Source organism: Myxocyprinus asiaticus, chromosome 17, assembly GCF_019703515.2.
Source record: "Myxocyprinus asiaticus isolate MX2 ecotype Aquarium Trade chromosome 17, UBuf_Myxa_2, whole genome shotgun sequence".
Lineage (NCBI taxonomy): Eukaryota > Metazoa > Chordata > Actinopteri > Cypriniformes > Catostomidae > Myxocyprinus > Myxocyprinus asiaticus.
In genome coordinates this window covers 40273349-40298523 of record NC_059360.1, presented here as the reverse complement: position 1 = coordinate 40298523, position 25175 = coordinate 40273349, and the positions used below count along the sequence as shown (strand labels likewise).

General features: G+C 36.1%; 2 protein-coding genes across 5 annotated transcripts in view; one reads left to right on the top strand and one right to left on the bottom strand.

The window, feature by feature from the left end:
- Window positions 1-2814, bottom strand: part of LOC127455296 (nidogen-2-like) — a 55975-nt gene extending 53161 nt beyond the window's left edge. Inside the window, exons 1-2 of the mRNA XM_051723061.1 lie at window positions 2548-2814; window positions 1680-1982 (exon numbers count right to left, since the gene is read on the bottom strand). Of these exons, the coding sequence (XP_051579021.1) occupies window positions 1680-1982; window positions 2548-2751 (507 nt within the window). The 5' untranslated portion in view covers window positions 2752-2814. The remainder of the gene's footprint in view (window positions 1-1679; window positions 1983-2547) is intronic.
- Window positions 2815-8708: 5894 nt separating this feature from the next.
- LOC127455307 (prostaglandin E2 receptor EP2 subtype-like) lies at window positions 8709-20549 on the top strand. 4 transcript variants are annotated; one of them, XR_007899657.1, is made up of 4 exons: window positions 8709-9825; window positions 15116-18353; window positions 19031-19067; window positions 19942-20549. XR_007899657.1 is itself a non-coding variant. In XM_051723089.1 (2 exons), the coding sequence occupies exons 1-2, from the start codon at window positions 9025-9027 to the stop codon at window positions 15410-15412; spliced, it is 1098 nt and encodes a 365-aa protein (XP_051579049.1). In that variant the 5' UTR covers window positions 8709-9024; the 3' UTR covers window positions 15413-20549. The 4 variants fall into 4 exon arrangements, 1 of the variants encoding a protein (XP_051579049.1); XR_007899655.1 differs by having other exon boundaries at window positions 19031-20549; XR_007899656.1 differs by having other exon boundaries at window positions 15116-19067.
- The last annotated feature ends 4626 nt before the right edge of the window (window positions 20550-25175 follow it).

The following is a 25175-nucleotide window of genomic DNA, read 5'->3' as shown; positions in this document are numbered from 1 at the left end:
TAATGGCATCTCCAAAGCTTATATAATTGTTCAATTAACTTTGTGTTCATCTCTTAAATCCTCGTGGTGGTGTAGTGACTCTCCTCAATCCAGGTGGCGGAGGATGAATCTCAGTTGCCTCCGCGTCTGAGACCGTCAGTCCACGCATCTTATGTGGCTTGAGCGTGTTACCGCGGAGACCCAGCGCGTGTGAAAGCTCGCACTTTTTTTTTTTTTTTTTTTTTTTCCATGGCATCCACGCACAACTCGCCTCACCAAGAGTGAGGACCACATTATAGGGACCAAGAGGAGATTAACCCAGCGTGACTCTACCCACCCTAACAACTGGGCCAAATTGGTTGCTTAGGAAGCCTGACTGGAGTCTAACTTGTGACTCCAGGTATGGTAGTCAGTGTCTTTACTTGCTGAGCTACCCAGGCCCCCTCCACAGAATAACCTAAATGGTTCAGTTCAAGGTAAATAAATGCAAGTAGATTTAGTTTAGATTTGCTATTTAAGTTTAGTTTCTACTGTTATTCATTTTAATTGAATTCAATTTTAGATCAAATAATAGCACAGCTCAAAGATCATAACAGATTCTAGGTCTGTCATTAAATAAACTTAATTCTCCAAAGAAATGCATATATACCTGCACTTCAACTGCACATGCACAAAGAGAATTGGAGTCAACAGGGTTCAATTTGACTAAATGGAACACTGATCACCCTAATGGGGAAAACAACTATTTGTGACCAAACAATATAAATAATACTACAAAAAGAGACTAAGCATCTATGAATTCTTAATTATAACTATTTAAATGCCCTTGTAATTAAATAATTCAATCACAAATCATTATGGGTGTTCCCCATAGCCTCAATTTTGTACTCAAAAGTTTATTAACACTTAAAACCTTAAGTCTATGGATTTCTAAGATAAATAAATTCAATATTTGCGTTATGAGCCCAAAACCTGACATTTCAAGTAACACTTAATGAAGACAACTTGATATTTCCAGTAATGAAAACTTTAGAGTTTACAGTAACGTTGGGAAGTTGCATTCATTTTAGTGAATCGGTTCACTTAAGCCCCTGTGCTGCAGAAGTTGCTGCGTCTTCTTTGTATAACCAAAATATTTCATTAATTGCTTATGTTTTGCACTGTTTAACACTAATTTTAAGCATGTAAGCCTTTAAATTAATCAATATAATCAAGAAATAAAATTCAGTTAAATGTGTCCACACTTTTGACTGGTGGTGTATGTTGACATGGTTGTTGACAGACATTGACAGTTTAAAGCTTGAGAATGACTTAAAGACAATTAGCCCATCAGACCCCTAAACAACAGTGTTGCTTTGATCATCTAAAGCCTTTCATGTCACTACTCAGCATTTCTCATGGTATGTGAAGTGTAAATAAGACTTAAAGAGAGAGAAATGCTTGAACAATTAGGAGCAATTCTATCCCACCAATTGTTCCTGAGAACTGCAGGTAAAATTAAAGGCTCTGGGATAGATTAGCAGGTACCGGGAGAAGGTATTGTATGTGCAGACATCCTTCAGGCATGAGAACAGAGAGGGAGAGACTAAATTGGGATAGACCACTGATGACCAGCTTTGATAACCTCTGTCTAAAGGGAGCTCAAGGTAACGCCAGACCTTCAGGGTCACATTTGCTATCGCTCCAAGCACTGCTCTTACCCGGTTGGATGGGGTAGAGCTACGGACGACCTCCTCATAGGCTGACACATTCTCCCAGGTAGCGATAAAGGCATGGGTAGGGGCGAATGTAGCGTCTGGAAAGCCTCTCTTCACATCACCTTCTACTTGCTTTAGCACGGTAGGGGACTCCGTCTGCCGGTAGTAGATGGATCCTTTTCCATTACTGGTGTCAATGTCTGCCAGAAAGGGGGCGATGACGGGGAAGTCAGTGGGGAAGCCGTCATCCACGTACTGCTTCTCCATGGGAAGATCCTGAGTTGAGATGATTCCATTGGTGGCCACCTGGAAAGAGACAAATACATTATTTCAAGAGACGGTCCTATTCATATTATTATGCAATGTAAAAATTATAGTGAAGTCATGAGTTCAATTTGACCAGGAAAATCTAGAATAAAACAGACAATTATATCAATGTAAAGTGTCTCCCTGACAAAAGAATATTTTAAAAGTTACCTTGACATTTCAATAAATACTTTTTTGCTGTATATGCCCAAGGGATATGTTTAATACACAAACTGTTTTGAATCTTAGACTTGTTTTAAAATCATTTCATGCAATGCATTAGATTCGATTAGTTCTTTCAAGTTAGACTAGTTCTAATTTCCAGAGTCAACCTAAATTGAAGACTGACCCATTAAAGAAGACGAAGAAAAAAAACTCAGCTAATGAAATTATATAGACAATTATGTCTTAATAATAACAAATTATTTTCAATTAGTTAGATATAGCACTACTGATTACATGGGTTCTGACTTTCTTAGTCCATTATTACAGCTTTTATTATATTATTAAGTCTTTCAGTCATACATTATTAGACAAATGTGTTAAAAACTGCATTTGTACTTACATATAGATTTCTGAAGGACGCCTCGTAGAAGTACATAGGTATTGTCAGTGTTATCACTCTGGAAGTCTCATCGTCCCCCTCTTGTAGAGTTACATCGCCGGAAAACATCCCATATGGATACATGTCTTGTCTTTGAATGGCTGCAACATGATAAAGTATCCATGAAAGTTTCAAAAAGAATACCGTTATTTTGTCCCACGACATTTTAATGAACAGCAACTACACATTCAGCTGTTGTAGATTCTGCGCAGACCAGAGTGAATGAGTGACAGAGCGCTGTCGGGAGTAAAGATAGAAGTTTAAGAAGTCCAGACACTAGGAGAAACGGGAGGGATGTGTGAGGTCACGGAGACGTTGATTGGCTACAGTCCGCTTGACGGGTGATACACTGGACATTAGAGAGAGCCTTTTGAAAAAAATAAAATAAAAATAAAAAAATTAAACATTTTTTGTAAAGAGCTCATTTCATGGCAAAATGTATTACAAAGGTTTTAAATAAATAATATTGTTATTTAAAATATTATTTAAAATGTTATTATTATTTTTATCATGATAATAATTGAATAATATAATAAATAATAAAATAATATAGAAAATAAAGCATATTTTATCAATTAATTGTAAACGGAGTCCTCTTGTTTTTATAGTGACAATTCGTTTTACATTCATATATATATATATATATATATATATATATATATTTTGTTTTGTTTTTTTTTTTTGGATGGTAATTATTGAATTCAAAGCTTGGAATAAAACATTTTTCTCCCAAGTCTGCATTAAATGGCCAATATATTTGTTTTATTCCCCCTTGGAAATAATTTTTTGGTATTTTAACAAACAGATAACAAATAAAAACAATTATACAATAAACAAAGAACAGGTGAAGACCTAATTATAATATTTAATCAGAGACCTGTTGAAAGGGTCATGACATGCCTTTTTTTTATATATATCATTCTAGAATGTTCTTTGAGGTTCACTTATAATATTAGTAAAGTTTTTTTCTGACCAAAAAAACAGTCATTTATTAGTAAAACATGATCATTTTCCACCCTCATTCTTACCATCTTTCAGAAACGCTCAGTTTTGGTGCTGCTTCTCCTTTAAGACTTGACAGTAAGCGCCCACTGTTCTGATTGGCTCTCTGCTCTTGACTGACCTGCTCTCTCTTTGCCATCTCACTGCTCACCACTACTGGACTGGGCTACGGAGGTGATAAGGTAAAGTAGGTGTTTAAGTGTTGTTGTGGAGGCGGTCAGATGCAAATGTCTACCTCAGTGTGACATCACAATGTGGAGGAAGTAGAGAACGAGTCGTTTTGGCAGCTTGGTTTCAACAATGCTCTTTTTGCAGTGAGGAAGAAGTTTTGAGTTCTGAAACTTACAGTATGTTTTTATATTACAATGACAAAAGATCACGGAAAATGTGATTTCTCACGTCATGACCCCTTTAAATATCATGCTTTTTCCTGCTTTCTTACAGCCTTAACGCCCATGTTGTTTTTCTTACTGACTGTTACTTTGTTTAATTGTTATATAATTAATTATTATTAATCCAAATATTTGCTCCAGATTGGTGAGTATTTAATTGATTTAAGGAGTCCATCCATCAAATTACCACATTTCTCTCTGAAAGGAAAATAAGTTTACACATATTTGTGGTGCCATCTTGTGGTCATTCCTGTTGGTATGGCATAGAACTAGAGATATTTGTTTTACAGTTATTATGCTGTAAACGATTATCTCATAACAAATTCCTGTGGTAAACAGGAACATTTGTTATTATTCATGCGGTCCGTTTTAAATGCTTATGAAAACAACAGTCCAGGAAGCAGTTAATCATTCAGTTTAACTGGAGTCTGAATCTTGAGAGACTTTTAAAGCATATGCAGCTTAGAGGCATGTTTACTGTTTGGGAAACATGGTCTGTAGAGCACAGGTCAGAGATCTGTAAGTCAGAACAAACTGACTGGGATTGCTGGTTTTATGAAACTTGGTCTTTAAGCTGGTCTGGAAGTTTACTAAATGTCATATTCAAGAGCTAATTTGCATTTTGTTTCAGAAAGCTCTATGTCAGTATTTACTGATTGAATAGATCAGTTAATTTAAGGGAAATTAACCTTGAGGAAATTAATTTTATTTCTGACCAGAACATGTATTAAGATCGATAAATAGAAATTTCTCATGATTAAATATTAATAGAGTAACATCATTTGTGTGGAAATAAATAATAACGGAAGGTTGTTTTAAATAAATTTAGTTTAAAAAAAAAAAAAAAAGGTGGTGAGAGGGGCTTTCTCCCCAATTACTATCCTTTCACTTATTAGACAATTATTTAAAAACTTTTGACTTAATCACTTTGAACAAAACTGAAAATAACAAATTACGTATTTTGTCTCAAAATAAAAGTAATAATTTCAGGGGTTTTCATTAACTTCCTGAACTTACAACGATTTAAAAATGAATAAACATTAGAAAAATTGCCTCAAAATCATCCTTTAGACATTACAAACAATGATCACATTGATCAGGAAAATTTTGCTGTGCATAGTGACAAACACGTGTTAAAGAAAGTGCTGTGGTAGTTTTTGTTGCTATATAGTGTTTTGGGAGAAAATACATTTAAATGTGTATTTTACCCTGGGGGCCTTTAGCCCCGTTGTAGCCTACATAACAAATAAATAGAATCTGTATCCAAAGACACACACTCGTTCAATTAACCAAAAGGTAATTCTTTATTTAACCTCTAGATGGCGCAAGATGAAAACAAATAACACTAGGGGCATAACTGAATGGTGTTGTCTTTAGTACACCTGTGTGAGAATTTCGTTTTTAATTTTTGTCTTGAAAAACAAACTTTTGTTGTTTTACTTTTCCATGATTCGCTTTCACACTTATAGTTTTCTTGGCATGCATCCAACTGGTGTAATTCAAAAAAGCACATGTGTTGTGTTAACATTTTTGTCTCAGACATGATACACTAAAGGCAATTGTTTCTTTTGTTTTCTTTTAATTGGTAAGTGGTAGTGTTTTGAAAAGTTGTGTATTTTGTTTATAACTTAAATTTTATAGTCTTTTTATTTACCAGTGAGATTCTGTTACATTTTTTTCAAAGGCAACAAGTTTCTAGACCTGATTTAATTGTGTCAACAGCTTTCTGTCTTATCTGTCAACATGAGCCCAATAGTAACTTAGTGTGCTGTAATAAATGCATCTGGAATGTTATCCTATTTACATCAGAACACCCGCAGGCCACACAGTTGGAGAGTAAAATAAATCCATCATTGCCAAAGTGACACCAGATGGATGGAATTAAACCTGTGTGTGTGTGTGTGTGTGTGTGTGTGTGTGTGTGTGTGTGTGTGTGATGTATGTATGTATGTATGTATGTATATATATATATATATATATATATATATATATATATATATATATATATATATACTGGCAGCAAAAAGTTTGGAATAATGTTCAGATTTTGCTGTTTCGGAAGGAAATTGGTACTTTAATTCACCAAAGTGGCATTCAACTGATCACAAAGTATAGTCAGGACATTACTGAAGTAAAAAAAACATCATCACTATTTGAAAAAAGTCATTTTTGATCAAATCTAGACAGGCCCCATTTTCAGCAGCCGTCACTCCAACACCTTATCATTGAGTAATCATGCTAAATTGCTAAACTGGTTCTAGAAAATCACTTGCCATTATATCAAACATTGCTGAAAGCTATTTGGTTCGTTACATGAAGTTTAACATTGTCTTTGTGTTTGTTTTTGAGTTGCCACAGTATGCAATAGACTGGCATGTCTTAAGGTCAATATTAGGTCAAAATGGCAAAAAAAGAAACAGCTTTCTCTAGAAACTCATCAGTCAATCATTGTTTTGAGGAATGAAGGCTATACAACACTTGAAATTGCCAAAAAAACTGAAGATTTCATACAAAGGCGTACACTACAGTCTTCAAAGATAAAGGACAACTGGCTCTAACAAGGACAGAAAGAGATGTGGAAGGCCAGATGCACAACTAAACAAGAGGATAAGTACATCAGAGTCTCTAATTTGAGAAATAGACGCCTCACATGTCCTCTATACAGCTAGACTCTAAGGTGTGTGAGAAGTGCCCGACAAGACAGCCACATCTATGGCAAGTGCTACAGGAAGCGTGGGGTGAAATGTCACAAACTGACAGCTAGAATGCATCTGCAAAGCTGTCACTGCTGCACATGGAGGATTTTTTGATGAGAACTCTTTGAAGTAGTTTAAGAAGTTCTGAAAAAAAAAATTCAAATTGTAATAGTAATTTGTCATGTTATTAATGTCCTGACTGTACATTGTGATCAGTTGAATGCCACTTTGGTGAATAAAACTACCAATTTCTTTCCATTAGAGCAAAATCTGTACATTTTTCTAAACTTTTGGCCGCCAGTGTATATGCTGTTTCTCACAGCATAAAAACACAAAACATTCAGTGTGCAGAGAGGACCAGGAAGCCCTAAAGTAATATGATTAAAAAAAATCCCTTCTGGCAAGAGTGAGACAAACGTGTTGTGGCATGTTATATCAGCTCAGATCTGTAGTACAGCCCATGCTAAAAGCCATGGAACATTCTCTCAGCTTTGAAGAACATTTAGCCTACAATAAAGAAACTTTTAAAGGAAAGAGAAATGAATACTTTGGTGTATGGAGCATGCATACCAATACACACCCTATTAAATGCACATGCTCTAGCTATTGACTAAGAAAACTTTTGGACAACCAATGTTTGATAACGATTAGCCATTTTAAAGAAAATCTAAGATTTGTGGTTTAATGAAAGTGTAAAACTGCAAATACCAATGCTATTTTTTAATAAGTTTACTTAAAGTATTTTTCATTTCAGATAAGTGCTTATTATAAGAATCCTTTTCATGTAGCCCTTAATCGTGGTCATTTTAAGATAATTTAAGGATCATCTTTCTAAGCAGTTACTATTTAATCAATGTTCATTTTAAGGAATTTCTTTCTTAGTTCTATAAATGGTGGTAATTATAGGTGTTATAAAATGTAGTAACCTGCAGCTGTTACATTAAGGAGCTATTTCTACTTGATCTAACCCTTAAATTTAATTTTGTTTGTGTAAAGTGATGTAGTCAGGGTGATTCAGTGATATTTTTTGACTTGACTCAAAACAGATCATTTATATGTTACCATGTGAAGCACATTTTTTTTATCACACAATTTTTTCAGTGTGTCTTATACAACCCTTAAAGGAATATTCCATGTTCAATACAAGTTAAGCTCAATCAACAGCATTTGTGGCATAATGTTGATTACCACAAAAATCATTTAGACTCATCCGTCCTTTACTTAAAAAAAGGTAAAAATTGAGGTTACAGAGAGGCACTTATAATGGAAGTGAATGGGGCCAATTTTTGGAGTGTTTAAAAGGCAGAAATGTGATGCTTATAGTTTTATAAAAGCACTTGCATTAATTCTTCTGTTAAAACGCATGTATGATTTGAGCTGTAAGGTTGTTTAAATCGTCAATTTTACTGTCGTTTTAGGGTTTTAGGGTTTGTTGACATTACATCGTCATGGCAAAAAAGTTTTAAATTTACTATAACTTTACACAGAAAAGGTTAGTAAGCAATTTTATCCCACTAAAATCATGTGAACAAGTACAGTATATTGTTTGTGTCTTGTGGCTTTACTTTTGAAACAGTGAGTATTTTAACGTTTACGGATTGGCCCCATTCACTTCAGCTGTAAACCCAGATTTTTGCTTTTTTTAAAGAAAAGGAGGGGCAAGTCAAAATTATTTGTGTGTGTGTGTGTGTGTGTGTGTGTGTGTGTGTGTTTGTGCCACAAATGCTTAACTTGTTTTAAACCCAGAATACAGCCTACCTTTAATAGACCAATTTAAGCCCATTTTAGTAGCTTTCAGTATTTAAGTAGGCCTATAATATTATTATTATTATTATTATTATTATTATTATTATTATTATTATTATTATTCGTAATCTCAGGGACATCTGTTAGGAAGTAAAATGCATAGGAAGTTTGAATTTCTCACTGCTGTCTGGGTCCATATATGTATGTGGAGGGTGTGGCAACACGACAATGACGTTGTTTCATCAGTGAACTTCACAGACACACTGAGCAGCAGACTCACTGCCTCTTTACCTTCGAGAACATGGGACAGGCAAAGAGGCAACTCTGTCTAGCCCTAGAGGCAATGAAACACGTAGATGTGTCTGTTGTGTGGAGAACAGAATCGTCAAACCCTTTAGATGCGCCCGGGCAGGAGAAAGGACCAACTGTGCGCAAAGTAAGGAATTAACCGCATTTATGCAGTCTGTTAAATATACCAACCTAAAGTGTTTGAAGAAAAGTTTGCAATTAGAGAACTTTGAGGAGATCTTCTAAGAGGACTTAAAGCAGGAGTTGGAGAAGATTGGATAAAGTGTGTCCATATCCACTGCAGGAATTTGGACATGGAGAACGGCAGCTGTCATGACAGACATAACGTGGAGCAGAATGGAAGTCCGGCCATCAGTGCGATGATGTTCGCCGCTGGAGTGCTCGGGAACGTGGTCGCGTTAATTCTCCTGGAGTTCCGACGGAGAAAAGAGAGGAACCGACAGCGCCAGTCTTTGTTCCACTTGTTGGTGACCACACTGGTCGTTACGGATCTAATGGGGACCTGCTTGATCAGTCCCTTGGTCCAAGTCGCGTATTTAACGAACAAAACATTGGTCGGAATGAGTGAGACGCGCGCGGTTTGCGAATATTTCGGATTTGCTATGACTTTCTTCAGTCTATCGACACTGTCCATCCTGCTCACCATGGCGCTGGAGAGGTGTCTCTCCATCGGGTACCCGTACCACTACGGACGGCATGTCACCAAGCGCTGTGGATACATCACCATCCCTTGCATTTATTTAGTCTGCTTTCTCTTCTGCTTGATGCCTTTCGCAGGCTTTGGGAAATATGTGCAGTACTGTCCCGGGACGTGGTGCTTTATTGCCATGAATCCTACAGGGCAGGAGGACAGGGCTTATGCCGATGTTTATGCCACCGCCATGCTTCTTATTATCATAGTTATTGTGGGATGCAACTGTTTTGTAGTGTATCACCTGGTGTTGATGTACCGGAGGCGCAAACAGAACCGAGGATCTATGCACACCCGGAGTAAAAGGGACAGGAGTTACTTCTCATGGGCAGAGGAGGTGGAACATCTCATTCTCCTGGTCTTCATGACAGTCATATTTGTCATATGTTCACTGCCTTTAATGGTAAGACTCATACATATTTGGACAGGATGAGAATTATAGATGGGGTCAATGACGTGACGCCCATTTTTGATCTATTAAATACATAAATGAATAAATAAAAGTTACACAAACAATTAGCCTATACTTGAATACACCACTACTACCATGTTTTCAATTACTGAGTTCAGAGCCATTTTGTTATTTATTTATTTTATTCTGGTAAAGTAAAAAAATGTAATGTGGTGTAATCGTCATGAATGAATGAATGAATGAATGAATGAATTAAATTCCTGAAAAAAATACATGTTGACATGCAGGGCAAAATGATATTTTCTTTTTTTTTCTTTAAAAAAAAAGAAAAAGAAAAATGAAACAATTTTGTTGAAAAAATACTATTAATATTTGAAAAACTTTTTACCACCAAATCAGTCATTTGGTGTAACCAACATAAATAAATAAATAAATAAATAAATAAACAGAGAGGACCTCTTTAAACGCTCATGACTCAAAACTTCTTGATATTCTTGACTCAAAACATTTCTTAACAGAAATATATGCTTGAAAGCATTTTTTGAAATTAATTATTAAAGTTGCTGTAAATGATTTTAGCCATTCTAGAATTTCCCCAAGTTGAGTCATTGAATAAGCTATGCCCCCTTTCCAAAACCCTGCACTCCAAAGATACCAAATTAGCTTTATTGAGACTGATATCAAGCAGAAACGGTTGTCAAAAACAACAGCAGCAAAATAGCGCCCTCAACTGACAACTGTTATGAGCAACATGGTATAAAAATGGCATTATGCCTCAATAATTTGCTGCAACTATACTATGAGAACACGCAAAATTATTGACATGCAGAAAGCGTCATTGTCTGCGGTCTGTGGACACATTTTTGTTTGCTGTTTACAGAGTCTAGAGCTGTCACAGTGAGATATCTCAGGACACTTTTTTCATTTATATCTTTCAGGGAGTAGTAAAATTTTTTGCATACATTTCCAAGAAAAAATCACTTATAGCACCCTTAAGTTGTGTACACACTCATGTATTCATGGTGCAAGGAAAGTACTTTAATACCTTTTACTTTATGGTTACCCCACATGACATTTTTAAAGTCATAAATTTTGTAGAAAATTCTATAAAAATATTTTTCAAAAATGTATGAAACCAACATGGACACAAAGCGTACATTTCTACCAACTTGACGTGTTTTAAATTCGATTTTAAAAACATTTCACGGGGGCCTGGGTAGCTCAGCAAGTAAAGCCACTGACTACCACACCTGGAGTCGCAAGTTTGAATCCAGGGCGTGTTGAGCGACTCCAGTCAGGCTTCCTAAGCAACCAATTGGCCTGGTTGCTAGGGTGGTGTAGAGTCACGTTGGGTTAACCTCCTCGTGGTCACTATAATGTAGTTCTCGCACTCGGTGAGCGCATGGTGAGTTGTGCGTGGATGCCGCGGAGAATAGTGTGAGCCTACACACGCGCTAGGTCTCCGCGGTAACGCGCTCAACAAGCCACGTGATAAGATGCGCGGATTGACTGTCTCAGAAGCGGAGGCAACTGAGATTCATCCTCCGCCACCCGGATTGAGGTGAGTCACTACGCTACCACAAGGACTTAGAGCGCACTGGGTATTGGGCATGACAAATTGGGGAGAAAAGGGGGAGAAAATAAAAAAGAATAAAAATAATAATATTTCAAATTTTTTATAATTGAATAACCCTATATGTCAATAAGTTGCATAAGACATTTCTCTTCAGGGATCAATTCAGAACAAATATCAGTGAAATATGTGTAATTGTTAAATATATGTGACCTGCTCGATCATTTTGAGTCACTTTGTCCCAGAGACAGATTTTAAGTTTTATGCACTAAAGTAAAAAGAAAATCATTAAAATGATCATATCAGCCAATATTTACAATGATTATATACTGACAGTAGAAACATAATTATAGTGTTTGAAAACTTTCTGTCTTACTATAGTGCATCAAATTCTAAATGTGTTTTTTGGTCAAAGTGACTCAGAATGACACAGAATGACACCATGACCCCTTGGATTTAAACTAAATGAATAAATTTACTGTAAATATTAATGCAGAAAAACTCCCTTTGCTGAATGGTAAGAGAATGACTGTGATGCAATTTTCTGTGTTTATATACTAATGTTAAACCTCAGATTAACCTCAAGCTATTGGTGAGGAAGCATTTTTCTTGATTTATTTTACTAATCTATTATTAATAAGCTATTATTATAACAAAAACATTAGTTATTGCCATTTCAAACAGAAGAGAAAAAAATAAACTCAATGATATTACCACAATAATGATAAAAGTGGGAAAAATGTATGCTAATATTAGGTAAATTTAATATGTATTTATATCGCTATTGTGAGGAGACAATTTATGTTAGCAACTTACTGTATGTACAGTGTACACAAAATGCTCTTTTGTGACTTTTTGGAGAAAGCATGATGTACGACCAGTTAGTTTGATTTGGCAACGTTTTTCAAAAGCAAACAACATGATTTCAGACTTTCTACATTTAACAGCATGTGTTGGAGATGACTATGCTATGGTTTCTAAGTAAGTACATATTTACTTGTCAGTGCGTTAATAGACAGGAATGGTTATAAAAATGAATAGGTTTTGATCTGTCTTGGAGAAGCCGGAATGCATATTGCGGATTTTGCATGGAAATGGCATTATCAGTGTATGAAGGCATGAAAGCTCAACACATTACATAGGGACAGGGATTTCAAAGGTTGCACAGAAATGCAAGACCCTGGTGGCGGCACATGACTTAGAGCGTCCTACGCTGTTATCTCATGGTCTCCCTCATAGTTTGTGTAGCAACAGAGTTAGATGGCTGGTGTGTTTATCCTGGCTCCACAAATTTCTTGTGAAAGGCAATTAGACAGTGGCCAGTACACAAACACTCTGCAAGATTTGTAGGTCTGTTTTTATGTGGTAACACAATTACTGTCTTTCTCTGTCTTGCTGAAACCAGACTCTAACTGTACACCCCTTACTCACCCTTCAGCGATCTGGAACAACAAGGCCCACATTATTAATTTAAAAATAATAATTAACAATAGTGGGAGGATATTGAAGTATTACAGTTTAGCAACTGTGGCTCCCTCTGGCTCCCTGGTTTGATTCGAGTTTATTGAAGATAATTCAGAATAACTGAGAAGTTATATAAAGTTTAGATCCCCGCAGCTCACTGACTAAAGTTGTTGGATGGCTACTAAGTAAAATAATGATGGAAATGTATGGAAATATTTAAAGGTAAAGTGAGTAATTTCTTCCCCACTAGCATCACCAAATGGAACTGCAAAAATATCAAGATAGTATCAAGTCAAGAGGTCAGTGTGTGACATTTCGGTCTTGAAAGGAGAATTTACTCTGATATGATCAAGAGGTTTTTAAAGTGATCTTATGAGTCATTGATGGGGAAATCCAGAATAAAGACAATCAATATGCATTACTGCTTTCACAGGTGAAATGCAGAGAAAACCCTGGTTTTGGCAGACTGTGTCGTGGTTAAAAAAGGTTTATGTTGTTGAGTTGTATTCTACACATCCAAAATCTTAACAGAAATCGAGGCATTGAGGAGACTTGTGTGCCCACACTAGGAATGCACGTGTCATTTAAGTGAGAGTTTAAATTGAAAATCCTAGTTAACATTCAAAATCAATAGGTCAAATGATGTTCATCAGATGAGTATCTTGCCTTTTAAAGTTTTATCTGTTGTTTAGAGTAATTCCCTAATAAGAAGTAATCCATTTTAAACACACTCGTATCTCGTACATGAGATAAAAAACATCCATGTTGTCATTAATATTGATGAATGAGCAGGTGTCTTATGTCAACAACTTTAACCTCCGGAGACCCGAGCATGACTGCTGTTAGCATTTTCCATTCATCTTTTTGATTTATAACTTGTAGCCCCTAAGAAACATGCAAAATTAATTTTCCTAAAAACTGATTTCCACGTAGGTGGGCAGTGTGACTAAGTTGTGACATTTTAAATAATACCAAGCTATAGAGTTTTTTTATTTTTATTGAATTGTTTATTATGTTTCCAGTAGTGTTGGTTATTCATGTTTTTGAGACATTACAGACATTATAGAATTTAGCATAAATAATTCAGATAATTCAAAGTAATGACCAGCATGTTAAAATACAATTGCGCATGAAAAATGTAATCCATGTACTGATTGCCATCGTCCCATGTCTGCCAAACACGTTGAGTGGTCCAAACATCATCTGCAGCCTGAAACTGATCTTTTGACCGGATGTTAGGAGTGAATGCACTTGGCTGCATAGGAAAGATATAGGATGCTCCCTTGCTCCCTAATTAGGGAATTACTTAACCTCCAGTGTGCTGTCTGTCTGCACTGGTTTTAGAACAGATTAAAATGCATCTTATTTTCATCCTAACTCTGTATACAGCTATTCCAGGTTTGGATGCATCCATTGATTCTCATTGCGTTCATGCAAAGTAAATTTAAGATATTTTAAGGAAAAATGAGCCTATAGTCCACGTACGTGGTCATTGTGTTTAACAGTGTGCCGTTTCACGATAAATCGATGACATTTTTAAAATGTCATATCGGATGAAACTAGAGACTCTACTCTTTTGACTCAAACAGGTTCAAATGTCAAAACTTAATGAGGTTTCTTACCAAATGTAGTTTTGTTGATGTTTCTCCCAAAGACAATCTCAGCTGAGATAGGCTCCATGCTGTTTGGTCAAATTACACGGTGTGTCGAAAGTTTAACCCTTTAATAACAGCCTAGAGTCTCCTGAACTGAGATCAGTCAGTTTAAATTCAATTCAATTATGTATAGTCTATAGCGAAGCCAAAACGTAATGTTCAGGCATGTGGAGGATAATGGATTCTTACTTGATAGATTGAAAGTGGGTGGAGATTTGTGGGATGGAAAAAGGAACATGCTTGAATTATTAAAATACAAAACTATACTTTGGACCAGACAGCATGTGTTTACTTACTGGCTTTTGCAGTGACCATCAGACCTGCTGTTGTTGATACTTCTGTTCAGCAAATAAATATATCACATTTTTTATGCTGCTTGACGCTGATATTTGATTTTGTAATATTGTTAAAAAAACACAGATGTACTGTATGTCTTCAACCTTTCTCTTTAGTTTCAATGGTACACCCCCATTTATGCTGAAATTCCCCCAACCGAATGAATCTTTGCATGGGGCAGCATCTTCTATCAAAAGGATATCTGTGGTTTATGTTGAATGACACTTCTCAATTACTTTTTTCTGCTCTTTAGATCCGTGTGTACATTAACTCCACGGGCAAGCCCAAAGAGAGCCACAAGACTGACCTTATAGCTCTGCGCTTCCTCTCAGTCAACTCCATCATCGATCCCTGGGTGTTCATCATACTCAGCCCCTCGGTTCTGCGTTTCCTTTGGGGGGCGCTGTGTAAGACCACCTTCCTGCCCTCCAGGAACTCTTTGTTTCAAACTTCCATTGCCAAGAACCCACCAGGGCAAGTTGAGCTATACAAACCTAGCTCCATCATAGTGGAGACCACTCATCTCAACAAGTCTGTTCAGATGATTTGACATGATGAGGCGAAAGGGGTTCCAGTGAAGATGGAGGATACAGTATTCTGGACTGAATGGATCCATCAAAATATGGATATTTAGTGGAAGCAAGGTTTTGATGAATTTCTTTGACAGACATCCAAATTCCCGAAATTTCCTTTGGGAGTTCAACGAAACATCTCAACATGCTCTCATCTCTCTCTCTCTCTCTCTCTCTCTCTCTCTCTCTGACTGTCTATCTGACGATCTGTCTGATTAGCTAGCTAGCTCTTAGAAATTTTAAACTTTTAAAACTAGTTTAAACTTTCAGACAATGCTGTGTCAAGCCAACATCAGAGTTTGTCTTGACAAACTTTACCTATCTAGTAATGTTACTGTTATATATGGCTTAGGTTTTTTCAAAACCAAGACCAAAATTATCAACTGTAACTCCTAGAACTTTCATGCTACATCCACCAAACTAAACACATACCCTCAGACTGTTCTAACTTCCTGAAAGTACATTGATTTCATGTGGTTCTTATCCACATGAAAGGCACGGTCACATTTACCTTTGCACGGTGAAATTCCATGGGCAAAATACAGTCATCTCAATGGGAATCCGCGCAATCGTGAATTTAGCACAATGGACTTCCGGTGGCGAAAAAGTTCCTCTCGTGAATTTTGCGTGGAGTTAAAGTTTAGTGAACTTTGACAGGCGAATTCGAAGCTTTCACCAACAAGACATTGCTTGGTTTGTCCGTGACCTCAGTGTGGGTGGTGCTTCGTACACAGCTACACTGAATATTGTCCCAGCCTCAGATGGCACAAAATTGGAAAATGCTTTCTTGATCAAATCTGATTGGCTCGTTTGATGGAACTTCCACGAGTAGACACACGATCAGTCAGCCTGGAAGCCGAGTTGTGTTTACAAGGTTCCGCGTTGATAAAATGAGTGCTTTTGAGGATGAAATATTTACAGAATTTGCCCAAGTTTAGCAGGCTAATGACATCAAAGACACATCAAGTTGCACATTTAAAAGATATTAAGAGTTTCGTTTGAGGCACGTAGCAGAAAGAGAAGCGGATATCCACGAGCAGAGCTGCATTTTCTGCTTTGTTTATTTAGTTATGTCTGTAAACTTAGACTTTCTACACAATTTTCTGTTGTTCTCCCATGTGTTTTCTGCTCGCAGAGAGTCGCTTGCCATTATATGAATTATTTTTCCCCCATGTCTGTCTTTTAATATTGTATGATACATCTCCAATAGCCCTGCCCCTAAACACCCCGTTAATTACAAAACCAACTGTGATTGGTTGCTTAACATGTCAGTTAGATGGCTTTTCATGTCTAAATGGGTGGTTCTTGGCCAATTAAAGCTGCTATTGAGCCCAGACCTATGTCGTAATCATAGGTCTGGCTACGCCAGACTATACTGAATATTCACAATGGGCAAGGATATAATTTTAGCAGCAGGTTTTTTTTTAAACTTCACTCTCCCAGAGTATAAATACAGCATTAAAATAGGCTGCCTGGCAGTTAGTTTTTTGCTGGTTTCACACACACTCAATATCTGCCTACAACTTCTTCACCTGAGGACTTTCACCATGCAAAGGTAAATGTAAATGTGCCTTTAAACTGCATTTTCCTCCACCGAAAACGGATCGTTTCGAAAACAATCTCCGTTACCACATGGAAAACGGTGATGTTAGAAAACAGTAAATTAGGTTTTCAAACAAAAACAGATTAGTGTGGATGTGGCCTTTGTGTGCTGTCTTTTCTAACTGATTGAAATTATGGTTTTGGCAAAGTGGGCTATCGAAAATCTGTAAAATCATATAGACTTAGACCAAGCCTATTCAAACTGTCAAAATTTTTTAATGTAAACAAACCAATCTACCTAACCATCCATCCATCCATCCATCCAAAGAACATCTTAACTGAATTGTGGTGTCAGCCATTCCAAGGGGGATCTGGTTTGTTTGTTGATCTAAAAATGAATATAGAAACCCCCTGAGGTCGTTTGACTGGGAAAGTGAGATAAATCCAACTGTGAGGTCAAAGGAATACAACATGTCTTCTCAACCTCTACAATAATTGTTTGGAAACCAAGGGTCTTGTCAGCTATTATCGGCAGAAGAAACTGAAAAAAATGTTCAAGGCATGTTTCGGTGGGCGTTTGTGCATGGAGAAATTCAAAGAGGATATTCTGTGTTGGACTGTCAGATACTCAGTAAAATAAGCCGTTTTCCTTACAGAAATAGACCTGAAGCTGTCATTCCACAATCATTGCGTATTCAAGTTTCCACTTTTCTGGGGTTCTGCTTTACTGGTCATAGGTTAAATAGCATTTTCTCCCACGCAGTCTGTCGTTTTGGAAGTTTTTATAATCAAGGGAATCATGTGACGTGGTTTCCAACATTTCAAGTTGCACATTTCCTCAAATGTCAGTGTTCAAGAATACAAACTTATAGAAGTTGCATCTTGTATTTATAATATCGACATATTTATTGTGTTTTAATTTATGTTGATGCAACAGCAAGACAATGGCATACAGTGTCCTAGTATGTGTATGTTGTCAGGATGCAGTGGGAGATTCTGATTGTAGATAATTTTTAAACTTTTTGTTTGCATACATGACAACTTGGTGGTGTTCGGTAGGTGCAAACGTATAATTTAAAAGACCTGTTCTTTGTGTCTCAAGTATTTCTGTGCCTTTGAATGTCTTGAATGTACTGACTTGAAATAATTTGTCTATGCTTTTAATGCATGTTGAATGTTGTGAACTTGTCTAACCTGTTCTTAAATGGCCCATCATGTCATAGATGTCTACATACACTGCGAAAAGGAACAAATAACTAGTACATATGTTCCAGGGGTTTTCTCTACATAAAAAAGAAACAGAACGTGCTTGCTCCTCATAGGGCCATAAACATACTCTACCCAAGTATGCAGGCGTGGATGCTTGGCCAACATACCGTAAGTGAATCATACTTAACTTTGTTAGACGGTAACAAAGTATTATGCTCAGTGTTCCAATAGAGTTACTTCAAATGCCTGTGCCATTAAACTAAATGTGTTATTTTTCAGGTTGCTAGCTATAAACATGTCAGCAATTTAAATAACTTAAACTTCCTCAGCAAGATTCCCATCAAACTGTTGCTCTTACAGTAGTTGACCTAAAAGAGAAAACTGACCGTAGAGAAATAGTTTAATTTTGAGAATGTAATACTTATGAATTTAGTTCAGAAGTACATGAACTGACACATTTCAGAAAGCAACAGCACATGAAATTGAGCTTGCTGCTAGTGTATGTGAATTTTTGATGTAAAAGTCATACGTTTTCGTAATTAATGAAAAAAAGGAGGGATAAAGAAAGGAAAATAATAAATAAATAATATATGCACAACAGCCAAGTAGGTGGCAATATGAAGACATCTCGTGAATGCACATAGCAGGGCTGGTCAGTGGAGATTTTGAGTACAATAGTACTCAAATTTGATCTGTTTCTCACCTACACTTATAATATTGCTTCTGTCGTATTGATTGATGTGCTTTTTTTTTGGAGCTTCAAAGTTCTGGCCACCATTCACTTGCATTAAATGGACCTACAGAGCTGAGATTTTCTTCTAAAAACCTTAATTTGTGTTCTGCAGGAGAAAGAAAGTCATACACATTTGGGATGGCATGAGGGTGAGTAAATTATGATAGAATTTTCAATTTTGGGTGAAATCTTTCTTCAACGCCTGCAGTAATAGTGCAACATTAATTGCGACAATGCGCTGACTTTTGTGAACAAGGTGCAATATAAGCATAATTTACAAAGAACGCATTTTTTGTCAAAAAACAATACAAATGACTTAAAATACATATGGTGCTGGATTATTCCAGCGTAGATAATGCCCAGTAAAACTGGATTGCGAGTGGTTAGTAAATAAGACAGGTTTTTGCACTGAAACAGTGTGCACCAAAGTGGTGCAATTGTAGTGAAGTCAGCGATAGTGTGTAGTGAATGCGTTATAGCATGAAAAAAAAAGATAATTACTTTTTAGATCTTTATGAGAAGAAGAAAAAAAAAACGGACACAAAAAAGCATTCAACATGAATGGCCCCTTTGTGTTCATTTGTAAACAATGTGTGTGGCTACAAGCGGACCAAGTGGACCAGATCTCTTATCGATATCGGTTATATGAGGTTGCCAGAGACCAACAGCCTATCTCTTACAAAAGTAATTATTCTGTTTATTTTATCAGAAAGATTAATGAAAGTAATTATTGGGAGTTGAAATCACTTAGAGCAGAGAAGATCAATTGAAAAGTGTGGTTGTGGAAACACAAAGGATTTAGGAAGCCAGTATCAAAGTATGCAAATGCTGTGTCAACAGCTATCAATTCAAAGAGGTTTTTATCTCTCGGAATACAGAGGCAATGAGGTGTCAGTGTGATTTGTAGCAAAGTACCTTAGTTTCTCATGATGACTGATTCGTTGTCTCACATCTGTGTGGTGTCTTTTGAGTGGATTTTTACTGCAGAAAGCCTATTGATTCAGCTGCTGTCCTTTTCTGCAGTTCCGGCCCGTTCGACATAACGCGGCGGCCCATTTCAGCTTATTGCCACCCGTTCAACCCCATTTTGCAGCAGGCCCACCGGGAAAAGTCCCAGTTCTCCCTATGGCCGGTCCGCCCCTGTTCACAGTCTTAAGCTTCATGTGTCGTTTCGGGTTCTATACGTGTTCATTTCCTGCTTGTCTGGTCATGCCCCTGTAAGAATTGTCTGTTGTTCTTCTAGGTAATTGCATGTTAAGCATCATTTTAAAATTTCACTGTAATAAACTGGTACGACTGAAACTAATGTATGTTTTTATCTTCTGTTTATTAAATGGGCGAATCTCACAAAATCTATTAAGACAATGATCTGGGCATATTTCATCCAAATATCAAATTAAAGAAATTAGAAATGCAAATTTTAGTACCATTATTTGAAAGGACCATTTTAGGACCATTATGCTTTGCATTGTAACATTATTTTCATGACAATTAATGTCATGCTCATTACTGTATTGTGAAAAAATAATGCAATTTTTCTATATATTTAAATGGTAAAATATTTATACATCATGGTAGGATTTGTTGTACTGTCTTTAATTCATGTTGATTAAAATAAAATTATTGTATTACTGTAACACGAATCTAGTGAGAATCATCATTGAGAATGAGAATAAAAAAAAAGAGTCTCATGACTCATAATTTGTGCGAGATGACGAAATTGTAAGATATCCTATGACTTGGTTTGCACTAAAAGATACTTTTATTCTCATAGAGACCAACCAATCAACAAACAGAATTTTAAATCATACAATACAGGCATCAACTTTTGCTAGCCTCCTATCCAACACTTTATTTTGAGAAAGGAAAAGTTAGCGAACAAATTTGGTTACTCATTCCTTATAGGCTATAAGCAATACAAATGACTGATGTCAATAACTTGTAATGCACTTTCTTTTTCTCATTCCAAACCTGATGTTTTATTTCTTCCACTGAACACAAAATTATTGTGAATATCTATTATGAAAATCATTGTTAGGTTTAGTATTTTGGAATGGAACTTTATAGTTGGATTAAACTAGGAAAAATCATAATAATGTAATTTGCTGTTTTTTTTTTTTTTTTTTACTTAATGCGAGTAAAAGTTGTACGTTTTTGTATGAGCCAACCTGTACGATTGCTTACAATTTCGCAATCTCTTGCAATTATTACAACCAGTCATGTCACCGGGTTAAGACATGTATACACATTTCTAATATATATTATATATATATATAGAAATATATGATATATTGAGAAAGGATCCAAAATGCAGGATGGCAATGAAAGGGGTTTTATTGAAAAAAAAAAAAAAAACTCACAAGGGAGAAAAAACAAAACAAGACAAAAGGAACAGATAACAAACTGACTGGATAACAGGACAGGACACAAACAACACGACCGGAACTGGAGACTGAACATATCACAAGATCTGAGTGGGAAGACAAGACAAAGGAGAGAATATAAAGAGAAAGGAGAGACTGAACACAGGTGCTGCCAATAATCACAAGCAGCATGAATCAGCACTGCCATGACAACGCAGATTGCGCTGCTGAGCAGCACCCCTGGGAAACACCAGGGAAGGAGGAAAACAAAAGCACATGGACAACCTGTCACAATCCTGCCACATAACCCCACATCGATGGCACCCGTGGGAAAACTGTATATATATATATATATATATATATTTATATATACAATTGTGGCCAAACATATTGGCACCCTTGATAAATATGAGCAAAGAAGGCTGTGAAAAATATGTCTTTATTGTTTTATCCTTTTGATATTTTATTCAAAATATTCACAAACATCTATCCTCTAATGGATATCAAACAATTGCAAACACAACACAAGTTTTATCTAAAAACAAATATTTTTGTCATATATATGTGTGGCACAATTATTGGCACCCTTTTATTCAATACTTTGTGCAACCTCCCTTTGCCAAGATAACAGCTCTGAGTCTTCTCCTATAATGCCTAATGAGGTTGGAGAACACCTGGCAAGGTATCTGAGACCATTCCTCCATACAGAATCTGTCCAGATCCTTAAAATTCCGAGGTCCACGCTGGTGGACTCTCCTCTTCAGTTCACCCCACAAGTTTTCTATGGGGTTCAGATCAGGGGACTGGGAAGGCCATGGCAGAACCTTGATTTTGTGGTCAGTGAACCATTTTTGTGGTAATTTTTATGTGTGTTTTGGATCATTGTCCTGCTGTAAGATTGAACCCATTTTAAGCTTTCTGGCAGAGGCAGTCAGGTTTTGATTTTTTATCTATTGGTATTTGATAGAGTCCATGATGCCATGTATCCAAACAAGATGTTCAGGACCTTTGGCATAAAAACAGCCCCACAACGTTAAAGATCCACCACCATATTTAACCTTGGGCATGAGGTACTTTTCCATATGGCTACCTCTTTGTGTGTGCCAAACCCATCTCTGGTGTTTGCTGCCAAAAAGCTCTATTTTTGTTTTATCAGACCATAGAACCCGGTCCCATCTGAAGTTCCAGTAGTGTCTTACAAACTGAAGATGCTTGAGATTGTTGTTGGAGGAGAGCTGAGGCTTTTTTTCTTGAGACCCTCCCAAACAATTTATGATGTAGGTGATGTCTGATTGTGGTTTTGAAGACTTTCTGACCCCAAGACCCAACTCATTTCTGCAATTCTCCAGCAGTGATCCTTGGAAAAGTTTTGGCCAATCCAACCATCCTCCTCACCATGTATGGAGACAATAGAGACACATGTCCTCTTCCAGACCGATTCTTAATATCTCCAGCTGATTGCAACTATTTTTCAATGCTTTAGCTATTTCCTTATAGCCACTTCCCATTTTGTGAAGCTCAACAACCTTTTGTGACCTGGAAATGTTTTTGTGGGATTTGCCTAATTACACCATAGTAATGAATGCTATCCACTGTAATTTACATCAGTGAAGGTAATGAAGATTGACGATTCATGAAGAATCATCAGGGTTGGGGAGTAATGAAATACATGTAACAGGATTACGTATTTAAAATACAAAATATAAGTAACTGTATTCCACTACATGTTACAATTTAAATCATTGGTATTTAGAATACAGTTACATTCAAAAAGTATTTTGATTACTGAAGAGATTACTTTGCATTTTATTGTCATTTTTGTCTTTTAATATTTAGTCCTTTCAGATGGAAAACATTTATACATATCAATGATGCGATCCAAAGTGCATTTGAACAGCGGTGAAACACTCTCTTATGATGTGTTACATTCATACGAGCAGACAGAGAAGTAAGTTTGAAGTTTGGAGCACAAGAAATAGAAATAAACTTTGTGTAACTTGTCAGCTTTACGCTAAGCTAAAATTCTATTTCTAGCCATTTTACATGCACATGTTACCAGGCACGATCATATTTTTTTTATCAAGAAAATTCATGTCAGATCATAATTAATTTTGTCTAATAAGACCTTTGATATTAGGGCAAAAATCGTATTCTTGATAATAATTTTTGTATTGTTTTCCTGTAAAAATATCTAAAAATCTTGTAAACAAGATCAATTTGATTTATCTTGTTTTTGAAACAACACTGCATAAGATATTTAGGCTTTTCAGAGAATGTATTTTTAACATGTGTATTTTGTCTTACTGTACTGGCAGAGTTTTTATAGTCAAAACAAGTGACAAAATCTACCAGAGCTGAAGAAGTAATCCAAAGTATTTAGAATACGTTACTGACCTTGAGTAATCTAACGGAATACGTTACAAATTAAATTTTACAGCATGTATTCTGTCATCTGTAGTGGAATACATTTCAAAAGTATCCCTCCCAACCCTGAGAATCATACATCTCCTTTTCACATTAAGCAGATCTAACCATGTTTACATTGTTTTCTGACGCAAAGGGAGGATGCATTTCTGTTTATTGCAATGATCTGCAAGGTTATCTCCAAACCCAAGCCAGAGCACCAGCGGATGACAAGCAGGAGACAAGCAGGAAACAGCTGCGAGTCTTTAGGGAGATAGCTGATGCCACACGTCATTGAAGAACCATCAGCATGTATTACAACCACACATTAACACTGTGATGAACACACACATACATACTGCACACTTCCTCCCTCTTTTTCTGCAAAATTCAGACAGTGCTTCTCGTATTTTCACCCAAAGCATAGAAGTCAATTTATTGAGTGACATTAGGTTCTCTGTGAAGTTTTATGTGGTGTAAAATGAAGCCATTTGCTGAGCTCAACAATATTGCTCCTTGAAATTACTGGTCTGTCCTTAGAACTTCAATGGAAGCTTTTGTCCTTTATGGCATCAACATTTGTATACGCCCCTGTGAACAAGATGAGTCAACAATATTTTTGGTCTATTTCCCAGAAGAAAAAAAACTATACATTTAAATGAATATATTTGCTAAAGGTTAGTTTTTTTTTAATCAATTTTACTCACACATTTAATATATGGTCTCAAAGCCAGTGTTGGGTGTAATCTTATTACAAAGCAATTAGTTACTATAATCTAATCACTTTCAGACAAAATACATAAATAATGCTACATTACATTTCAAAATCTTGTAATCAGATTACAGTTAGGCTACTGACTTTCAGTTAAGGTAATTACTTTTAAGTACATTACGTGAGTTACATATATTTCTGAAATATTACCATTTATGTCTAATACATTTAAAATATGAATTCATATGTTCATATGTATGTCTGTTTGTGACAGTGAAGCAGGAAATACAGACATTATTTTTAATATATTGAGCGGAAAAAGTGTTTTATAAAGTAACTAAAATGTAAAGTAATTAGTAATGTGATTATTTTTTTTCAATGTAGTAAATTCGTCAAGTAATCTGTTTACAATTTCAGAGAAGTAATTTGTAGTGGATTTGCTTTTTTAAGTAACTTACCCAACACTGCTCAAAGATAGATATGGACACAAAACTCCTACTCCTATTCTGAGTTTTTTAGCTGTTTCCGTAAAGTAGAAACAAACCAATATTTTTAAAGCAGGATTAAAAAAAGGCAAAAGAGTTTTCTTTATGGATTTCAGTCTCACACTAGGTTTGTCATACATATAAATCTGATCACATACAAGTCTAGACAAGGACTATGACTAATGTTTTTACTTCATGAGATCACTTGGTCCCTATGGGAAATCCTAAAAATAAAAAATATAATCATTCCAAAAGAAATCATATTTTTCATCTGAAAGGCAACCACAAAGTGGT